Genomic DNA, 22,595 nt, shown 5'->3' on the forward strand with positions numbered 1-22,595 from the left:
TGGAGAACAGGAAATACCGCAGGCTGTCAACCCCACCCCTCTCCCTGCTGGGGCGGGGGCAGGAGCAGGGTGGGGGCCTTGAATCCATACTCTCACTCCCCCCCCCCCCCCAGATGGATGCTCGCCTGTGCCAGCTGACAGTCTGCACAGCATGCTGGAGTTTCTGACCGTTTTACTTAAACTTCAGCAAGGGGCCGGGGGTGGGGTGGCCTGCGTGTGACCTGGGCATTTACTCCCTGCCAAGTGTCCCTTGCAGGTTCCCGCTGGATTCTCCACCATGGATGGCTGCTTCCTGCCTGGGCGGGGCCTGTTTGGGGACCAGAAGGATCGTTCCGTGTTCATGGCCCGTTCATTCCTTGGCTCCTCTGCCGAGCTATCCAGCAGGGGTGCCAATTCTTCCATTTAGCTGACTATTATATAGCCCTTAAAAGGGAAGGGTTTATTTTAGCTGGCTGCTATATTGATTGCTATAGGGACGTTTCTATTTTCACTGGCTGCTATATTGACTGGGAAAGGGGAAGGGGCCGTATTGCCGGGAGCTGTCATGTTGACTGTTACAGAAAATATCTGTATTTAAGCAGTGCCAGTGCACTGGGTCTCCCAGGCAGGATATTAATGCTAATTCATCCGCTCACCCCCTGCTGCGAGTGTTATTTGTTTAAATCTGTAGATTCCCACAGCGCGTTTATATCCTCACTAGAGTGAGCTCCGCTCCCTGTAATTATTTAACATTATATGCTGATATAAATTGTAACAGTTAAAGAATGGTAATGAGTAGCCAGAAAAGAGAAGAAAAAGAAAAAAAGAAAAGAAGGAATGGGGGGGAGGAAAAGGAAAAAATATATTAAAAACACACATAATGTGTACATACCACTTATGGACACGTGTGTGTGGCTGTGGGCGCGCGCACACACACGCACGACGCGGGAGATGACAGAGTCAGCCTTTCAGCAGTCACGGACAATTCCTGGTGTGCTTTTTCCCACACCAAGTTGATTTGCACCAAGTTACCCCATTCATGTATTGAGCATCTGTGTGTGTGTGTGTGAGTGTGTGCTCGCGTGTGCGTGGAGGTTAGGTAGCACACACACACGTACGCACACACATGTATGTACACATGTGACTTCACTGCCAGTAAGACTGCTGAGGCATGCTCTGCAGTGCAGTCTGCACACACGTGTGTAATTACACACTGTCTCTGTATGTGCTCCATGGAGTGGCAGGAAATTGATCCACTGCCATTCAGCTTCTGGATGAGTCGCTGGCACCTCATTTTCCGTCCAGCTTCCCTGTTCACACAGGAGCTCTGGGAGCCATCCCTGGGGAAGGCTATGGGCAATGCTCAGTTGGGGTTGAACTAATAGGCCATTGGGTGTCACTGTCGCTCTACTGGCTGTAGTTAGAGGAGAGCTTTTCTGCAGGGAAGCTGGATTTCCACCAAGAAGTTTTCAACTGCCCAGGTTCAAGGTGTTGCCTTTGTGAGATCTTTCTATTTTGTGATCCCCTCTTTAAAGCATTTGTTTTGTTTGCTTGCTTTTGCTGTGCCAAGTACTGACCTTTTTATTGCTTGAAGTTGTGTGCCAGTGTCCACAGCGGCTCTGGAGGTACCCCAGAGTGCCGCAGACCAGGACTCCAGGGAGCAGAGAGCTTCCAGCTTCAGGGGCAGCTCCATAGCATTCTGGAAATCCATTTAACAAGGAGAGAGGATTTGGGCAAGAACTTTGAAAGGAGGAAAAGGAATTTCCTCACTGCAGCCAAAATTTGGCGAGTGCCTGCCTGCAGCGACTCTGGGCCAGGGGGCGGTGGTGGTGGAGGGGTGTTGTGGGGGGGAGTAGAGGTGGGAAGAGCACCGAGCTGAGCTGCCGGCTGGTCGTGGAGAGCAGGCGTGTTCCTCCAGCTGGCTGCTCCAGTAGTGTGGAGCCGTGCCAGGCTTCACCACAATTCATACTGTGTCAGTTTAATAAATGCACTACTTAAATTATGAAATTACAAAAGAAAAAAGAGAATGCACTTATTCAGACTCTTAATACATTAAAAATAAGGCATTAAAACTCTGACTTTTTTTTTTTCTTCCAGAATCAATAATGAACAGGAAGGGTTGTAGACATTAACAGTCATGGACATTCAAACTCTTATACATAAATTATCTTAGAAAAATGCACATAAGACTTGAATAATGTAAATACATTAATGCATTTAATAATTTAAACATTAAAGCGCAAGCAGGAATTTGAGGCAGAGGCTGTTCTGAGGTAAGGGATTGGTCCTAGAACGCGTGTGTCCTAGGATCGATGGGTGATTTCCCCTTGAGACACCCTGGAAAGAGAGCGCCTGGCTGGCTGGCGTGGGCTCCCGTGCCAAGGATCCCTGGACATTCCTGAGCTCAGCTGTCTCCCAGCCCCGATCTCCCCATATCCCGACCTCCGTCCTTAATTCCATGTTCTCTCTAGTTCTTGCTTCTAATTGTTTGTTAGAAAATTAAATGCTTCCACTTCAAAGAACAAAGAACTTTGAGAATGTCTTGGTTGTAAAACCAAACCAAATTAAAAAATCCTTCGCCAGCTCTGCCCGTGATTTGGGGCTGCAGAGGCAGCGGCCCCTCAGAATGGTGGGTCGTGCTCAGTGGGTCCAGGCTGCGCGTGCTGATGGATCCAGAGCTGGATCTAGCAGGAGAGCAGAGCTGGTGGTGGGCGTTAGTGAGCCTCTAGGTGTCCATGCCAGGGGCCAGGACAGGTGCCGTGGAGGTAGGCACTGCTCAGAGATGGTGACGCTTTGAAGGCATCACCATTAGATAGGCCACTGTTGGCTGTTTCTCCCCCTTTCTCCCAAAGTCTTCCTCTCAACAGCACAAACTCACTGGACAGCCCCTGCTTTTGTGGGAGAGAGATGGAGTTCGGTTGCTGGGAAGAACAAAGAGCCTAGAGAACGTGTGTCCCGTTTTCACATACCCACCCCGACTTGGTCCCTGCCTGTGTCACAGTCTGAGTGGCAGATGAGAAACTCGGAAAACTGCAGCAAGCAGGTCTCTGGCTACATAGTCTGAGCGCTTTTTCTCTCCCTGTGAAGAGGGTGTTCATGTGGTCGGTCATGCAGGCCCACCGGCTCGAGGGACCCCCGAGCAGTGGTCATCAGAGGATAGTCACTGGATAAGACTCGTTTTCGTTGTTGCTAAATCCCCGGGACTCTTTCACAGGATCTCACATCTCCAACTGGAACTACCTGGGGTCGCCTCGGTCTACCCCGGGCCTGGTCTGTTCTGGCACCTACGACTTCGTTTGCAGCCATTTCCAGCCAGACAGCCAGCTTTCCAGCGAACATGGGTCCAGGCCAGCTCTTTGAGGAGAGCGGCTGTAGGCTGTCTTGGCATGTGCGGCAGGCATGCTTGGTATTAGGTGCTGCCCACAGCAGCCAGAAGGAAAACCAGTTCTTTAAAGACCAACCAGGTATTGGTTCAGAGAGGAATTGTGTTGAGAACAGGCGAGGACCTCCTGGCAACAGGCCTTGGGATCAGTTTATTGTCCTCGGGATGTGCTCAAATTCGTCTGCAGACTTGTGAGCAGTATCTTCACATCAAAACCCCTTCCCTGTTCTGTTTTGAGGAGACGCCGCCTTTCTTCCCAGCGCTAGCTCCCCTTTGGGGTGAATGGCATTCCCAGGTCTGTGATGTTCGTTTCTTTTCCATCGTTTTCAAAGCACAGGCCTGCTCCCTGGGCCCAGCCCAGAACAGTGACCGTCCTGGTCTCTCCTGCCTGCACTTCGTGCTCTGTGCCTGCAGGGAACCTCGGGACCGATGAGGATTGAATTGTTGAATTATGCTGGTCCCACTCAGGAAAGCTCCCTTCTCTTCCCTTCAGTTCCGAGAAATGTTTCATGGCCTTAACTGTGTAATAGGCTTGTGCCACATGGGGATGTGTGTGTGTGGGGGGGGTTGGGTTGTGGGGGACTGTGTCACTTTCCTGTTTGGGGTGCAGAGCGCTAGTTGCCATCTGGTGGAATGAGCAGATCACACTGATCGGGGGTCCGTGCACCCCGTGATACATCCCTCATGCAGATTTCCTTTGAAGAGAGAGGAGCCAGGTTCATTAATTAAAGGAACCTGGCTCGAGCGGCCTGTAATTATAGGTGCTAGAAATCTGAATTTTAAGAGGTCTGTGCAGCTGCATTTTGAAGAATGCAGGGAGGCACGGAGAAGTACAGGCTGTGGGCAAGAATGTGGCTGAACCAGATTTGGGAGGTTCGGGTTTTGGCAGAATTCCCCTTCAAATTCGTATTTATTCTTTTTTTTTTTTTTTTTTTTTAAATGGGAAACCGAAGCTCTGACTTTTTTTAATGAAGGTTACACCCTGTGACAGTGGCTGGTACTGTCAGAGTGGTGAGGGCAGAAATTGCTGTAAAGTGACAGATGCTTGGTTTGAAGGAAGCAAGGGGCACCTTTGGGCCCTAGGGATGCAGAGTTTGGAGGAATTAAATAATTTCTTTTTTGAAATGAATGAGAGGAGCACGGAATAGAAAGTTCATTTGAGTGTGATCGGTTCCAGGCATCCGTGGGGCTCTAGAACCTTCACCTGCTTCTCTTCTCTAGAGCAGTGTCAGTTCCTCTGTCTCCAGTCTCTCTCCCATGTGATCCCAGAGCTACAGACAGAAGTTTTCAGACCTTTATGGGAAGTCCTGACCTGTCCCTTGTCTTTCCCATTTCCTCGTTATTCGTATTTGACCTTTGGCTTTGGGGGCTTTCTTTCTCTCCCACTTTTAAAATCTTTTCCTTTTTTATTTTGCTTCTTGTTCAAAATCTTTTTTTCAGTCTGTGACTGTCTGCAACCCTGTTAATTAACCATGACTAATGTAGGATGTGAATGGGGGGAGGTAGGATGATGGGGTCCTCCCCTCCCCTCCCCCAAGAAACGAAGAGGACCGATGGTGGGTGGGGGCTCTTGGGAGCCTTTGGGACTGAATGTGCTGCTGAGGCACAGCTGACCCTGGAGCCTGACTGGCCTGTGCCTTTAGGGGTGTTGCAAGCTTGATCCCATTTCACAGCCTGGACCCTTTGCCCCCTCTTTGGGGGTTCTAACAGCCTGAATGGATTTTTTTTTTAAGGGATAGTTCTCTGTATTCTTTCCTTACATTCACATCTGCCTATGGGGAAACCTACTCATGAACCCTTAAACTGAAGTAGTACGGAGGCTGAGACTGTCATCGGGCGCATTTACAATATGCAGATTGCAATTCCAATTAGATTGAAACCTCTATTTAGCAGAGTGGTTTTGTGAAATAAATAACTTTTGAAGAAGGCCTACTATATATTATAAATACGTATTTTGCCTGCAGTGGCCGGCATCGAGCTGCCTGCCTTCCAGACACTTGCCCTGAAATGCTGATTCAGAAGCAGGCGGCATCTTTGGGCTCTTTACAGAAGGAATGTTTCTCCTTTGCTTTCCTGGCGCAGGGATTTCATCCTTGATTTACAGTGCTCAGCTTGTTAGCGCCAGCGGAGGGGAGATGGTGTGAAGGTCACTCTGTCCGTTTTGTCCTCCTGGAGAGAGAGTGGGGGGTTGTTTCTCCCGGTGTGCTTGGGGTAGTGGTGACGTCCGAGCGCCCCTCCCTCCCTGTCCGGACGCGTCGGGCAGAACCCTCTGCTTCATGTCATTCAAGGAGGCGGGGGCGGGGGCAACAATTTCGAAATCCTAATTCAGAATTTCAGGGAGAGTAGCACAGCACCTACAAGAGAGCCTCCCCCCGCCCCCCGAAGCCCCCCCCCCCCCTCGTCCTCACCCCTTCTCAGCCCAGCCGTGACAGACTGACTGATAATTAACAGATCAGGTCCTCCTGTTAGGCGAGTCCTGAGTCCCGGGTGCTGGGAGCCGCTGTTGCATATGCAGGTCCTCTGGCAGTGCCGGTGGGCGCTGGTGCACTAAGTGGCCCCGCAGAGAGGGCTGTGAGTGCTTGGGCAAAGCAAACAGAACGCTCTTTGGAAGAGAGAGTGCTTAAAAGGGAGAGGGGGCGGCCAGGCGACCCGCTTGAAAGCACCTGGTGAAAATACTTGGACTTGCAGGGCTGCGGTCCTGAACCCCACGCCTGTCTCGGGGAGCAGTGATCTGGGTTATAATAGGATGCTTGATTACAAAGAACACTTTGAAGGCCACTTAGTCCCAGGGTGGGCTGTGCATTAGGCGTGCAGCTCTTTTGCCGCTGCTCTGGACGGCGAGGCAGGATTGGAAGTGCTGGTCTGCCGTGTTGCAGCTCTGGCATTAAATATTTCTCTCCAGCCGCCACCCGGTGTGGCTTTTCCTCAGCTACCCAGCTGCTCTTTCCCCGGCGGAGGGAAGGATTCCTTGCGAGAGTACACTCTTCTACCTACCAGTGACTTTTAAAAACTACTTTTCTGCTTTACTCATGTGGTCGCTTTTCTCCTCTTCAGGATTTGAAATATTAACGTGGAGATAAATTCAACCACATGTCGGGGCTACACATGGGCTCGGGTCCTGGGGCCTGGCATGTTGGAGCAGAAAGAAATACCTAATTGCATCCAAACCACTCTTAAGTTCATGTATGTGGAGCCCATCAAGCTGAAAGCATCCAGACAGCATCTGCTGTTATCAAATCACTCGTGAATCCAGCTAATTAAAATAGAGCTTCATTTTTCTGAACCATTGTTTGGCAGGAATTCGAAACGGGTCTAACCCAATTTCTGCGTGTTTATGAGCCTTTATTATATCAGAGGTACTTTTCTGTAAATGTACAGGGCAGCGTTAAATGAATTGATCCACGAGCACCACTGTGGCCGCGCCATGCACTTGCTAATGACTTCTCTCCCGGCTTCCTGGTCTCCAGACACACTCTCGGAAGCTTTATGTTTTCTTCTTCTAGCCTCTGCCTTTGTCTCCCCCCCTCCCTTTTTTAATTTTTCTTTTACTTTTGGCCATCTTTTCCCTCTGAAAACAGGACACATTTTTATTTGTTCCCTTAGTGAAGTTTCCTGTTCCATTCCTCTCTGCTTTTCTTTTTCTCCCCAACCTCCCGCCGTTGCGCCTCTCCTCTTGGGTACGAGCTGCCTTTTTTCTCTCTTTATGTCTTGATGTCATCTGGTCTCTTCTTTCCCCCTTTTTCTTTTTCTTCTTATCTCTCTGGCCTTTTGCATTTTCTCCAACCTTCTCTGTCTCCATTCTCTGTCCTCCTCCTCCTCCCATTTTTCCTAATAAAATGTCCTCACACCTTTGTCTCCACACGCAAATACAGATCAGGGCAGAAAGTGGGTGCCCACGGAGGTCGCGGGCCCTGGCTTTGGGAGGTGATGTCAGCCTGTTTTGCTTCTCTGAATGTGCTTTCATTTTAGATTTTTAAAAGACTTTTCAAACCACATCTACCTTACTTTATAGTCTAATAATCCTACTTTGAAGATCAAAAGTATTATATAAATGCTAACTAATTATTCCTTGTAACACTTTGGTGAGTCTGTAAGCAGCACTGGCTCCATTTTACAGATGAGGAAGAAGAAACAGGAAAGGTAAGTCACTGAGGAAGTCAGCGGCGCAGTTCAACCCTGGCCCAGGCCCCTTTGACTTTGACTCCATACCCTCCTGCTGGGAGTCTCCTCTTCTCCCCGTGAGAAACGTGTCTTTAGGATGAGGGTGAGAGAGGTACCCCGTCCTCCTCCTCCTCTGCGTACACCCTTAGCCTCCTGAAGCCTCATTTGTCGTCTTTAGATGTTAAGTGAATTTCTAGGTAATTCCTGGGAAAGAAGGATGCCAAACCACTTATGGGCTGGTAAAACCCCGTCCATTACAGTCTCCAAGCGGAGCGCTCGCTTTCTGTTTCCAGCAGCTTCCAGTAAGTGGGCCCGCGTCACATGCGCTGGCCCCAGTGATCGCAGCCTGTAGGAAGCACTGCCATATTTGATTGAATTTAGCCATTCTGGAATGACGTGTGGATGAAGTCGTCTCTTGCATTACTGTGGCCTTTATTATTGCTAATGCATCCTGACATTACAGGTGTAGCCCTGGCTCTCCCAGAAAGGGCAGGGCTGCTCTTACCAGGCTTAAGAGCAGAATTCACAAAACTGCCGTACAGTGAAACTGGTGTTCACATTTAGTTAATAAGCAGAGTAAGGGAAATGCTTTTATAGGAAAGATAGCCGAGCGACAGAGGCCCATCTTAATTCCTCACCCAGCCTTGTTTCATAACATGGATCAATTAGTTTTGTTCTTGTAGAGAGAACAGGGCTGGTGGGTAGAAGGTTCAGGAAAGGAGATTTCAATTCAGGTTAAAGAAGGACTCCTGGGCCTGAGTGGACCGTCTCCCGAGGGACCGAGTCCCCTTTCACTCCAGGCATTGAGTGGTGGCCCCGGGACCCTGTCAGGGAAGTGGGGCACGTGGGTTCAGATGGGCAGGATCTCTTTGGGTGTCTTTCCTGGTGCTCTACTCTATCAACACCAGCAGCATCTTCGCTTGTTCTGCTTGCTTTTGTAAGTGCCTGGTGCAGACCCGATGAATGCTTGGTAACTATTCATTATTTAATCTCTGGCTTCCTGCTTCTTCATCTAACTTGAATAAAAACTGTGCTTGTTCAGTTCAGGAAAACCATCATCTCTGGTGCCCTCCTGGCTTGAGTCTTTCTGGGTGCCCCACTTTCTAGATGGCCTGTGGGATTCATAGGCAAACAGAACAAAACCCTTTTAAACTTTGGGCTGGGAATTGTGTAAAATGGATTATATACTTTCTTGCTTTATTAGGCAGAGTATCTGGAAGATAATTTAATGCAGATGACTCAGTGTTGTCATTTCAGATGTGAATGTTCATATGGTGTCGTAAGTGTGGCTGTGTTTTCAGAACCCGCTGCGATATAGACGTGGGTATTGCTGCCCTGACGCTGTTGGCGCCATCTCTTATGCTACGCGACCCCGAACTAATAACGCTTTGGGGTTTTTATTTACTTTTCATAGATGTTTTGCTCTTGACTTCTGTTCCTGGGCTGTCGGGTCTCTTTGTTCAGTAGGTCTCACCTCCAGCTGGCTTGTTTCTCTTTCCTCTTTGCTGGATTTAAACTTCTGTGATTTGAACACCAGATAACTAAGCTTGGATATAAAATAAATAGTAAGTAGTGTGAGTGAAACTGAGCTGTGGATAAAGTATATGGAATGTGCCATTTCTTTTTGGCAGCAGTGATTTTTTTTTCTCTCTCCCTTTCTCTTCTTTCTTCCTGTCTGTTGGTTTTCTCTTTAGTTTCAGTTGGGTGAGGTAGGGAAGCTGAGCTCTGGAAAGTCGTCTTCTCCCGCTCAACCAGCCAAGCCCATGTCCCCGGGCTTGGTGTCACAGGCTACCTCATGAAGCTACTTGGACCTGACAAGATGGCCCCACTATAGTATCTGGAAGGTTGTATCTTTCAGTCCTACCTTACAGAGGTGAAGGCACCCGAGGGTGGGAGAGGCCAGCTTGCTGGTCAGTTTGTGGCGGGGGTTGGGCCTGCCGGGTAGGTTTTTTGAAACCCAGCCAGCTTGTGCCCTCCCACTCTGCCAGGTTCTGCTCTCTACCAACTTGGAGCAGAACTTGTATGAATGAGCACATGGGGGGGTTGTGCAAGAAAGTCAGGGCGAGAAATTCTCTATTGGCTTGTGGGCGGGTTCAGAATTAAAACACACAAACCCAAAAGGGCTGTGTTTGTTGCAGTGTTTGCACTTGAGGCCGATAGCGATATTATAGGAGAAGCTTTAATCCTTTCATTCAAATTTACAAGAAATGCTGTTTCCTTTCAGTTAAAAAAAAAAAAAAATGTCCAAGAGAGTATTTGATTTGAGGAACCAAAAGTCTAGAAAATGTATCCGGGAGTCCTCGTCAATTTGGGACATAATGAAATATAAAAAATACTCAATAAAAGCTCCTTTATTACTTTAACTGTTTAAATGTGGAGTTTTTAGCCATCAGGTTAATGTTTTGGTATCATTTTTTTATTTGATTGTGAGCACTTTTCCAGGTAGCTCTGCCACTCGAGCGCTAATCAGATTCCCCAGATGAATGGTGCTGCTGAGCCTGACATCACCGCGCTTATGCTGCCACATGATTTTATTTGGTTTTCCTGTAAAAGTTAATAACTCTGTGTCCGTGTGTTTAAATAGGCAGGAGGGGGGGGGGCAGAGAGGAGAAATTGAGCAGAAAACGATGAGGGATGTCTCAGGAAGCTTTTGCCAAATTGAGGAAATGTAGGGGTTTTTGGGTCATTTCTAAGTATTTCCTCCTTGGAAGTGAGGTGTTGGGAGTCAAGAAGGCTGAGATTCAAGAAGGTGCTTCCTAATCCTGCAGATAACAAAAAGTGAACTTCTGGTTCCCAGTCAGAGCTGGAAGGAACTAGAAATGAGTTACCATTGATTTAGAGAATGAGGACAGTGCTCAGTTAACCGATTTGCTTAAACGTGTTTACTTTTTGTGTTCATTGTAAGTAAATGACGTGCTCTCTGTAGGTGACCGTGGTTGGGAGGAACATCAGGTGTTGGACTTGAAGACCTTTCTTTCTGTCTTCACGTCAGACCGTGGGTGGGGAGAGCCTCAGGACCAGGGTGGCTCTGCTGTCTGGTGTGTACTTGACAGCGTGTTGCTTATGGGAGCTGTGGTTGTTGATAGTAGGGATATTAACAGTGTTTAGTGGAAGGTGACTGAAGGGTTAATTTGATCTTCTGCATGCTAGAGGTGTCTCTGCTGAGCAGAAAAGTTCCAAATCAGCTGTTTATCAGAAAACCCGGTTTATCAGAGGAGATGGTAAGACTGATACCTCTAGATTAGTTTTTCTTGTCAATTTGCACTCTGGCTGTAGAGACGTAGAGACGTAATCTTGTTCACTTCTGACGGTGGGCCTGAGAGTCAGTTTGCCAGCACTGACTGCAGGGTCAGAGGCCTGGCTTGGCCCTCACCCCTACCCACACCTAGAGTGGGCAGGTTTCTTCCGGAGGCCCCTTTGGGGCCACAGCCTTCGCAACTAGCCTTTTCTTAGGACAAGGAGCTGGCTACGAGTTACTTCATGTGGACCTGCGGTGCGATTGAGTCTGTCACCCCACCTAGCTCCAGAGTTGGTCCCACTGATCTGAGTTTTGGGGGTAACCTGGTCTTGCCCATACTCTGGGGGCTGTGTGCCTGGTGAGGGGGCTGTTTCTCTGAGAGGAGCTGATTTCATGTGAGCATTATAACAGAAACGGTTTCTAATCCCTATCTGACTGTAAATTTGAAGATTTCTGAGTCTGCTAGCTGACACCATTGTGAATCATACTTCTGGAACTCATAAACTTATTTTTCCCCTTAGTCTGTTGAAGAATCTAAAGTAATAGCAGAACGAAGACTTGGTGGCCTTCTGTTGGTAGCGGCTCTTAACTGTTCACTTTCTTCTGCTTTCCAGTGAATCTAAAGGTGCTTGTAAAAGCTCCCATTATTTGTCATTTCATGTTCCTTTCTTCTAGCTTTTGGCAATGGGTTGTTTCTAGAGCAGGACCGCTACTTTTTAGTGTCCAAATTTGTTTTTAAATATACGTCTTTATCTAGTTTTCTTGCAGGGTGTCTGATAGGAGTGTCATTTAGTGATTCCTTCAGAGCTGTAGTTTTGTGCTGGATGTGGAGTGATGGTAGACAGCCTCTCTGGGGCTGGAGCTTATCTTCCCATCTCGTCCTCAGAGCAGAGGGTGCTAAGGCATCGTGAAGGGGCCCTGCCCACCTGTGTGCCGGTCAGCTCTTCAGCGAGGACTTAATCCATGGAATAACCTCTTTACCCCGTCCTGATCATCCCGCTTGTCAGCAGTGCGTGACTAGAGAGAGCTTCACCCGTCTCTGCCTGGCCTGGACTTCACAGAAAGTGGCAGTCGAGGCAGTGTCTCCTCTGCTGAGTGTCTGAAGGTACCAGAGTTTGGGAGAAGTAACCTTCAGAGAGCCAAAGCCAACCTGCGGCCGGCAGCCAGGGGCTGAAGGCATAGGCCGTGTGTCAGTAGGAAGGCCCTGGGGACCGTGGCTCCATATTTTTCGTGTCGGAGTCACCAGCCGCCGTCACTGAGTGAGCTCACGGCCTTCCTCGGGAGCATCTTGGACCCTGAGTCATTACATTCCTTTGGAGTGATTCAACTCAACAGCTTGACACCTTCATTAATTTTACAACACGGAGCCTGGGTGCTCTCGGCTTCCTCTTTAACAGCGCAGGCAAATTAGAGGAATAGAGAAAATCGAAAACCGAGGCAACAGGGAAGGAGTAGCTGAGGAGCTGTTGAAAGGCCGTGTGAAGAGATCGAGCTCCTTGCCTTTTCTCGGGATCTCCTGGGACCCAGCACCCAACTCTTGCCACATGTCTCTGGCACACGCACCTTTTCTTTCTGTTCCTGGCACACTGGCTGAGCCTCCAACTCCCGGCCAGCTCGTTTGCCTTCTCTGCTGAGGTCACCGCTACTGTGATCCGTGTATAATGGCATTTTCCTCCTCTTTTCAGTATGGAGGCTATTACAGTTTCTTCTCTAAACAGGACTTCAAACACTTTGCTGCCAGTTGGATTTCAAAGCCAAGGAAAAGGCAAATGTCATCCTTTTTTTCTCCCCTCTTTGGATAACTGCTTTGTTGGTTGCATCAAAAATTAGAGGGGCTGCTATCTAAATTCAGGTGGGGCTGTGTGGGGACAAGGCATTTAAATTTGCTTTTTCTCCCTGAAGGAGAAAATCCTTTTCCTTCTCAGCCTTTCCTAAAAAGGAACTTTGATCTTCTCAACCCAGGAGCAGGGGCTTTCATCCCCTCTGCGCAGTGCATGTGTGCAGGCTACTCCGCGGTGGCTCTGCTCTGCGGGCGTCGCCCCGCCGCTGCCCGGCTCCCTCTGGCTGGAAGCTGGCACCCCAAGTGCTCTCCAGAGTCACCCTTGCATTCCGAAAATCACTGTCACTTGATACGAAACAGTGCACGTTGGCGTAAGATGCCTCCTAGTTCCACGTACATTTCTGGAAGAACTAGTTTAATAAAATAACAAAACAGTGACATTCTGACAGGCAGTTCAGGCAGTATTTTTAACTAGGGCCAAGGAGAAGAATTTAAATGCCGAGAGACTTCACTTTGAAAGGTGGCGTTTGTGCCTGTGACGTTGCCACTTTCCATAACGGCTTTCACTGCACACATCGCGTGTTTTCAGAGACGAGGGTCGGTCACGCGCGCCGTGGAATTCCCTAACTACAGTGTCACTCAACAGGCCTCACGGACACCGTGCCCCGCCACGCCAGCGCCTGGGCTTCTCTGGCGGAGATGTGTTCTTTCTTTCGTGTGAAAAACCAGAGGACAGAGGGAAGTAAAACAAAGGAAATTAGGGCCCCTAAGCTTCATTCATACAGGTCCGTAACCCAGGTCAGCAGTGGGGAGGGACGCAGGGACAAAGTCCGGGGGAATTTCCAGGTTGAACGAGAGGCCCTTTCCTTCAACTCCTGGGCGCCCCTTCCCCAGGTGCCGGGGCTGGCGCAGCGCTGTCTGCATGCCGAGCTTCCTGGGGTCTGTGGACTTCCCCCTCCTGTCCCCGCCGAGTGTTCACGAGCCATACCTCTGTGTGCGCGCGCGCGTGAAGTGCAGATAAATGGGTGAAAAGTACCTCTTGATTTTGTAACCCCCAGAGTAGGAGAAAGAGTGAAAAAAAAAAATTCCTGTCACTGTCATCTGTTCATTTTTAATGAGCAATTTTAAAAAATTGAAAATAAAAGAGGAAAATGAATAGGTGTTGAACCAGCCCGTGATATGTAAATGCCAACTAGTAATTACCTAAAACCTCAATTTTCATTCTGTTTCATCTTGCAAAACATTTCATTTTCCCTGAGTGAAAACACTTCACTTGGGCTGTGGGAGCTCTGGAGCGGCCGCCTCTGGCCCGCGCCTCCGCCGGCTGGGGCTAGGGGGCGCTTTGGCTCTGCTCCGCCGCCTGCTCGCGTGTCCACCTCAAGGTTATTCCCCTCTTGCCATTCCAGTGGTTTTGCGCGGAGCCTTGAGTGGCGCCCCTCCCCCCCCACTCCCGCTGGTCTGGTTTCGGGGAGCCTTATTCCTCCTTGTCCTTGCAGAGCGTCGTATTGAATTTTGGCTGACCGAGCCTTCCTCTGCATATTAACTTTCCCCTTACCTGCCTGCGAGACCCTGGCTCCCCCAGTCGCATCTCCCACTCCAAGAGCAGGTCTGTCGCCGCCCTCTCTCCCTTTGAGATTTCCAACACAATTGTCTCTATTTTGTGTTGATCGCTGCTTTCCCCCTTTCTTTTCACCCCGTGGCCTCGGGCCAGCTCTTCTTGGTCGAAGCTCACACACGTGTCCTCCTGCCACACTCAGAGTGATGTTGCCGTGACACTGCCTTTCTTTTGCATGTGCCTCGATTTTGCTTTGACTGGGGCTTGGGATCTGACACCTTTTGGATGTTAATTAGTGCGGCGTCTTGGGCTGTGGCCTGTGGAGGCCCCGGCTTCCAAGCGGGTGCCCCTGCTCAGCCTGTCCCGAGCTGGAAAGAGAGCAGGCGGCGCTGAGAAAGAGCAGAGAGCCTGGGGCCGTGAGCCGCGGCTTAGAGAGGATTCTGGCTGCAGAAAGCCAGACTTATGTCGTCCTACGACCCTGGATCCGAGAGTGCTTTGCCTGGAATCGCAAGGAACACAGCCTCTTTAGTGAGATATATAGCTTCATAATTAGCCCGCTGCATTTTTTCACGAGTGCTAGCATCAGCGTTCTGCGACGTGTTTTTCTGATTAACAGCTGCTTTGCAACTATTTCCTTGTGCCACCGATGACCATATTTGTCAAGGAACTCCTGACAGAGTACTGATTTCTTACTAAAAGGCAGCATTTCTGTTTGAAGAGGGTTCTCATTCTCAGCCATGCCCGCTTTTAAAGCCAGCCCTTGTTAAAACTCAAGTTGGCTTTGGTCTAACGCTTGTTAACAGCATTCTGGGTATCCATCTACTTCAGAGTCTGAGCGGAGGGACCTTTCACAGGCAATTTAATCTTCTGAGCTGTGCTTGTGCCGCCGCGCCGCCTGGGGATGGGGCTTCGGGTCCTCAAACCGGTCATTTTCTTTTGCCCTCTACTTGTGATCTCTCTGGGTTAAAAAGGACTTGACGTTGGTTGTTAGTGTTTTTAATTTTTGAATATTTTTGAATATTTTAAAATGGCTAATGAATGCTCCCATTTTAGGAGATAGGTGTGTGTAGCACATAGGAGCGCCGGAATTGGTGGCGTTCCAAGTAGGTGTCACCGAGATGATGCATCAGGTTTACGTGTCAGGTGCAAAGTGCTCAGGCTCCCTCAAAGCCCAGATTCGTGATTAGGCAGCGCGGCTCTCCCTTGCCCTCCTGCACCAGAAGTGTGCAGGAAGCGTTTCTTCGGTGAGGACCGTCAGGAACCTCGGATCTTCTCACCAGGGATTACTTACCCTACACAATGCATTTAACAGCACATAGTTCATCCTGGATAGCCCCTGAGTATACTGTATTCCATTGATTTATACACTTAGAGGGCCCGGTCTCTCCAACACAAATCTTGCTCAATTGGCCAATCATGTTGGACCCAAAGGTGCTTTTCGACCCGAAGACGCCCCTCTCTCTCCGGGTAGCTGGCAGTTGCTCCAGTGTTAACCATTGGGAAGATGAGGGTGTACTCCTCTTTGCACCTCTGTTTTGCCTCTAGCTTTTCTTGATAAGCAGTGAACATGATCAAAGTTCTCCGGGAGTGCGGATGGAGTTGATGGCGGCCAGATTGTTTTGTTTTGCTTTTGAGGGGCTGGAGGAAGAGGGCAGGGCCACGGGAATAGGGGTGGTGAGAAACTTTGCTTCTCTTTTCTTCTGAGTTCATCGTCTTTCATTTTTATGAGACCAGCTACCAGTAGCTGGAGGGGCACTCACTAAGAACTCTCAGCGCAAGAGGGCCAAGGAGAGCCAGTTCCATATTTGTTGTCGAGTCAGCAGCAAGGCGCTCAGCAGCAGCATCAGGTGCTCAGAACCTCCCTGGCTTGCTGAACCCCCACAACCAGCGCCATCAAGTTCCTGTCCCCATTTCACATCTTTGACATTGAGGCAGAAGATTTGGCCCAAATTTGTGTAATTTAGTTGGGCACAGATATAACCCATGAACAGTCACATTCGTCTCCTAATTAGAAAATCAAAGGATCGTGCGGGACAGGCTGCAGGCACCCCTTCATGTCATCCAACAAAGCGGGAGTGTGTGCAGGTGGGCAGGGCGGGAGGAGGAAGGGTTTGGGCCTGAAGGAAAAGTGCCCCACAGCCGGTAAGTGGAGGGGCGCTGCAGACCCAGTGCGCACTCGGGTCCTCAGCGCCCCGCGGTCTGTGTATCAACGGGGAAGATTTCGGGGCATCTCTGGCCACTGTGTGTGAGTCAGAGGGCTTGTGGAAGCCTAGATTGAACAGGCTGTTCCCCACTTCTTCCCCGTTGAGTGCCAGCTCCTCTTGCGGAGGGAGGAAAGAACTGAAGAAATAATGAGTGAAAGGACGAGGAAGATCTCATGTTCACACCAGCGAGTGGCCGCATATCTGGGCATCTTTCTTATTCAGCACATTACGTTGAGGCTGTTAGTTTGGAGGCTTTATATTTTTTGCATCTGGCGTAGTGATATCCTTGCCGTTAAATATGTGATTTGCCTGTCGCCTGCATTTTCAGACAGATCAAGAGGAACATAAACAAGTCCCAAATATACTTTATGTGGGTGTTTGGCAGTATTATTTTATATGGCTTGAAATTAGCGAATGGAAACTTTAAAAGAAATTGTTCATATTTTTGCAAGTTTGAAGTGTGCCGGGACTTTGTCAAATTCCCGTTAAAATAAATACGTCAATTTCATCTCCCTTCCAAATTCATTTATCTTGCTTTTTTAAAAGGTGTTTTCTACTTTACCTGATGTTTAAATTGGATTCGCTCGTTTATGCTGTTCTTTGCTATATCCCCCACGTTTTTCTTAAATGAATTACTAATGACAGAGCACTCCATCATTCCCTCTCCACAGCCACTTTAAGGAAAGCATGGTGATCTAAACCTTTTAACCTATTAAAGATGATTTTTCCCAATTGAATCAGACCCACCACAGGTGTAATAACTAATCATTTAAACTACACCTGCTATTATGTATTTTTAAGCCATTATGCGTGTTGGATAGATGATAATTCATGTTTATTGCATTGTCCGATGGATCCGTTTTGCCTACACTAGGCTGATTAATGTATTTAAAGAAATAAGAGATGCAATTTTTAAAAAAAAATTGATGGAATGCGCCAAGCACTGCATTGAGTGCACCATTAAACCCATCAGAACTTTGCTCTCTGACCAGAAATGCATATACCAAGGACTATATTAAAAAAGCAAGGTGAAACCTGGGCGTTTTAGTGGTGGGATTCTGTTTTCCTTCTCTGTCATGGAAAATTTTGGGAGGATGAGGGAGACGCCACTGTCTGCGGGCCCCTGAGAGGAAGGAGCTGCGTGACTGGCATCTGCTGCTCAGACCTGCCCACCCACTGTCCCTCTGACACCTGGGCCGCACGCCTTGGGTGAGGCGCAGTCCTTCTCTCGGGTGCGGAGGTGTAGTTTCTCCCCAGGCGAAGGACGGTGATCACCCCCCGCCCGCCCCCCCAGTGTCCGAGCTGTCCCTTTGGCGCTGGCCGTGACTGCGTGACTGTCTGTCCTCTCCTGAGCTGCCCGCGAGAGTCTTTTGTTTTTTTTCTTCCACCACTTCCCTTTTTCGCTTCTCCCCTTTCCCTCTCGCCCCCCTTCTCTCGCGTCTCTGCTGCTTTCTCCTCTCCCCCCCTTCCCTCGCCTGCTTCTCCCCATTCCTCTTTCTCCCTGCTTTCCTTCCTCTCTCCGCTTTCCCAGCTCTCCATGAAAATGCATCCTTTTGGAGATGCTTGTCAGATTGTTTATGATTTGGGTGCAGCCCAAGGTGGCCTGGGGGTGAGTTTGTTGTTTTGGGTTCTGGACGCAGCGTTGAGTTTCCCTCGCCCAGAACGCGTTGGTCATCACTGTGGTCGGTGCAGGATGGGTAGGAGGTTCTTAGGGACAGACGATGGCCCGTCTCGAGGCGTGCTGGCGTGCCTCACCCTAGAGGCCCAGTCTGGGGATCTGGGGTGCCCATGTGCCTTGGGTGAGCCCCCGCTGAGGGAGCATCAAAGGAAATGGCCCTGATGTTTCCTTTCTCCTTTCTGCTTTATCCTCGTAGCTTTCGTTACCAGAGAGGCCTGTCAGGTGTCAAGATTAAATTCATGTAGGACATGAAGAGGATGTTTGTCACTTGGGTACCGTGTGCAGTTGTGGTGCGGAGTCTCTGGCTAACTGTGACCTTGGTTTGAAGGATCTTAGCAAACTCCCCTGACTGGCGCGCTCTTAGACATGTTTTCTTTCAACAACTTAGGAGTGATCTGTAGGGCCTGTTGACTTTAGCTGTAACACGAGACTATCTTATTCTTTTGGTTTTGTTGGGATGAATAGTGCCAGTCACCGAGACAGCCCCTTTGCTACCGGGGGCAGGTTGGCATTTCCCACCCGCCAGACTAGCACCCGGATGGAGCACAGGCAGGCGGGTGCAGCCTGGTAGTTGGTGCATGTTGAGTGATGGGAAGCTGGCGCCCTCACCAACTTCCCTCCCGTTCCTCTTTGGCTTGGCCTTAGGTGGGCAGATTTCATTAGATAATATCACTAGACGTAGGTTGATCATCTCACTCTGTCAGCTTTTGGTCATGAAACCCCAAACTTTGTCCTCTGGAGACTCCTCAGAGTTTAGCTCCTCTGCATGCGAGGGCCGTGACTGCGCTGCCGCCCCTTATGTAACCCGGCAGGCTGTGTAGCGGCAGCAGGGGCTCTGCCCCTCAGCTGCTGGCAGTTAGTTGGGGAGGCGGCCTGAGCGTTAGGAGACAGTATAATTATGTCTTCAGTTATGTGGCACACACTGTGCGCATGGAGCATTTCAGAGAGCAGGAGACAGAAATGGCTCGCTTACTGAGGGAAGCCTTCGAGGCATTGTAACAGGCTGTCAGAGGGCCGTGCTGGTGTGTGCAGGGTGTGCGCCATGTTTAGACAGCCAGCGGCGGGAAAGCGCGGCCTTCTAGAAGACAGGCATAGTGTGGACGCAGGTGCGGAGACGCGGATGAGGGTGACCCAGAGGGGCCAGCTCCCAAAGAGGATGAGAAGTCGGCTTGAACAGGGAGGACAGGAGAGGGTATCGCAGGTCCTAAGAGTGAGGCTGCGGGCTGAGACCTGGTAGACTCAGCGGCAGGAAGCAGCGGAGGCAGGACCCGACGCTGGCCCTTCATACAGCTGGGCTGTAAAGTTGACCACGGCGGTGGGCTTATTTCTGTGACCCTGGTGTAAACTTGTAGGCTTCTCTTAATGTGGACACGCCACCTATTGAAGTTTACTTTCTTGCTTGTTTTCTCTCTCCCACCAGATTGCCACAGCAGTGAAGTTTCTCCAGAATTCCCGGGTCCGCCAGAGCCCGCTCGCAACCAGGAGAGCATTCCTTAAGAAGAAAGGTACGGCTTCCTCTGGCCCGAGAGGGCCTGCAGAGTGGGCAGGATGGGCAGAGGGCCACCACCGCCTTGATGACTGGGGTGGGGGGGCTGAGGGGAGCTGCCCCCGGGGGCGCCTGGCGAGCCCGTTGCAGCTCGGCTGGGAGAGCCGGCCACCAGGTCTGGGCCGGCGCAGCAGCAGGGCCTGCCAGGTGAGTCCTCTGCTTTCCGGGCCCTCTGAGGATGATGCTGGCTGCGAGTGATGGCTTTAGGTGGGAGGTCAGCCGCCTCAGTAACGAATGAGGAAGGACGGGGTGGGGAAATGAGACGGCTGAACAGGTCAGGTTAGGGTCAAGCTCGGGGTCAGTCTGATTTACGGATTGAAGTGGTAAATTACTGGTTTTATGGTATTTCTGCAAGCAGGGATTAAATGGATCTTGACAAATTCAATATTCTCCAAAGCAGAATCTATTCTGGTACTGTAGAAATTTAAGCTGTTTCTCTATTTTTGTAAAATATGAAAAAGACTCTAAAACAAGAAATCTGGCTTTTCATTCTTAGAGCATTTCATTTTCTAGAACTCTAGGAAGTTGTTTATAGGCCCTTACACATGATGAGGGAGGAAGGTTGAGCCCCCCCACCCCCCAATTATTTTTCCTTCGGGAGTGGGAACATCAGCCTGAGAATATTCTGCGTTTTGGAGTCTGCGTCATTTGTGGCTGGAATGGGCATGGGTGGTCTTGTGGGCTCCCCAGGTCTGCTCCATGGTATCCCACCAAAGCTGTGTGTCCTGGTTCCCAGGGCTGCCCTGGCGGGGTGTGGGCAGAGCAAGCCGTGCGTGCCACTCACAGGCAGCTGTGTGAGAGCACCTCCAGGCCGGCCCCGTGGCTGGGTTGGTGAGGGGCACTGAGTGCTGGCTGCCGGCCTCCAGCTGGCCCCCCATCAGTAGCAGATTATTAAAATTTGGAGTGCGTTGGCTGGCCTCTCCACTCGCAAGCATCGTGCCATAAAAGAGTTTTTCCTTGAAATATGTGTACCTATGGGGAGTAATTAATCATAAAAGCTTGGGGATTTCAGCTCTCTCATCAAAGCACTGGAGCTGGGGAAAGCTGAGCCTAAAAGCTGTGCTGATTACCCGGGGTAACCTGAGACAAAATCTATGGTTGCCGAGAGATCCTTCGCCCGGCATATTGTGCAATATTATAACCGCCTGATCTTCTCTTCCACTGACAATGACCAGTTATTCCTCATTTTCTCTCAAACGCAGCTGGGTTAGAATTTCATTTGCAGAAGGTATTTAGAGCAATTTAGAGACAAATGTCTCTGGTGTTTGCTCGGCACATCCCCACCGCAGGCTTTGCTGAGCAGTTTTAGTATCAGGAGCTCCATCTAATCTGTTTAATTTTAATAAATCCCTGACTGGGAGAGGAGAGGAGAAGAAAGAGAGAGAGAAACTCTGGACCAAATAATACTTCTTTTGAGTTAGTTGGCTAATAATTGCTGTAGAGCGGAAACTGTTTTTGTGCCATTATTTGTGCTCTTGAAAAAATACCCAGCTCATTCATTCACTCCCATCCGAGCGAGCGTTCACCCCGCGCTGTGCTCTGTGCCGGCCCTGGGGATCGAGTGGAGAGCAGGACGGGCAAAACCCCTGCCCTCGAGGAGCTTATGTTCTCTTGGGGAAGGCAGGCGGTTCACAAAAGTAAAACACGTGCCACGTGGGCTGGAGTGCCATGGAGAAAGGTGAAGCTGTGTGGGGGTGAGGATCCCTGGTATTGGGGTGTCGGCGCGGGGGTGGAGTGCACTTTTGAACAAGCAGGTAGAGCTTGTCTCTCGGAGAGGGTGCCGTGAGAGCCGGGGCCTGCGGGAGATGAGTGGGGGCTGGCGTGAGTGGACTTGTGCCCAGCATATGGGCAGGATGACCCCCACTGTGGGGCAGCGTTTGGGGGAATTTTAGGCAGTGAGTGCCTTGAGAGGCGCGCCCCCTCCGTGCTCTGAAAGAACACAGGCGTTAACCTCACAGTTAAGCGCGGGAGTCTCTGGACTTAATCACCCATCTCCATTATCCTCTGAAACGCTGCTCAGTCAGTCATTATCCATTTCCGAGTTGAATCCCAACAGGGTGAGTTTTGGCAGGACCTTATCTGGGCAGAGGATTCCAGGGTTTGATCGGCGTCTGGGGAAGCAGAGCCCCTTCGTGGATTTAAACTTCACTTTTGAAATTTCCGGCCGTTCTGCGGGTCCGGTGTGCACCGCCAGCTTGTCTTGGCACTGTCTCTGGTGGGATGAGGCAGGAGGGGCTGGAGCGGAGAAGTGGCATCCACCCATCCCTAAAGCGGCGGGAAGGCAGGCGAGCTGGCTGGCTGGTCTCGGAGCGCGTGGGAGAGGAGGGCCCGGGTGCTGGCACCCTCACGTGCCTCCCGCAGGACGGCGCGGCGGGGCTGGAGCCCGGCTCTTCCTAGCAGATGTCACTTCAGGGAATTGCAGTGCAGCACTGACTTGAATTATAATCTTGACTTTCTTTTTTTTAATAAACATCTCTTTCCTGAAAAGGCAAATCCAATTTTGTTTTTCTTTTAATATTATTTAATATTTAATATAGAAATTGAGGTCCCTGTAGTGCATGTCAGTTCAGTAGAAAATGAGGGTTACTTTAGGCGTATCAGCTGAGTTTGTTTTATTGGGAAACCACAGCCGCGAGCGGGGGCTACGTCCCGCTCTGCTGCTGACAGTTCTATGTCTGGCTGGGGAGACCGGGGCTGGTGGGGGGGGGGGCAGCGGGGAGCGAGGGGAACCCGGACGGAAGGGCATCGGTTTCCAAAGGTCTTTTGTGTTTTGTTGTTGTTGTTTTGAGATGGCTTTTGGATGCTTTAAAGTCTGAATGTGAAGTCATTAATGAGAAACATGAAGTTATTAGAATCATTTATCATTTTCCTTGAAGTTTGTACTGCCTTTTGTGTAATTTACAACATTTCTTTCTTTTACTGGGAATTTTTTAGATGAAAGAGAAAAGCAGCTGCTCACCTTCAGAATACTCAAATAAATGTTTTTGTTTTCCTTCCCGACCACTTGGTTCTGCAGATGACATGTCAGCTGCAGAGACAGCCACACATGGAGGTAGCCCGAGCGCGCATGGG

General features: G+C 49.9%; 1 protein-coding gene across 1 annotated transcript in view; it reads left to right on the top strand.

Annotated features, from left to right (window-relative positions):
• PEX14 (peroxisomal biogenesis factor 14) overlaps nt 1-22,595 on the top strand; it is a gene marked incomplete at its 3' end in the record, with an annotated part of 109,421 nt that overhangs the window by 26,933 nt on the left and 59,893 nt on the right. Inside the window, exon 3 of the mRNA XM_084243703.1 lies at nt 19,398-19,482. Coding sequence (XP_084099829.1) covers nt 19,398-19,482 — 85 coding nt within the window. The remainder of the gene's footprint in view (nt 1-19,397; nt 19,483-22,595) is intronic.

Source organism: Talpa europaea (genome assembly GCF_964194135.1).
Source record: "Talpa europaea genome assembly, chromosome: 9".
In the NCBI taxonomy this organism is placed as follows: Eukaryota; Metazoa; Chordata; class Mammalia; order Eulipotyphla; family Talpidae; genus Talpa; species Talpa europaea.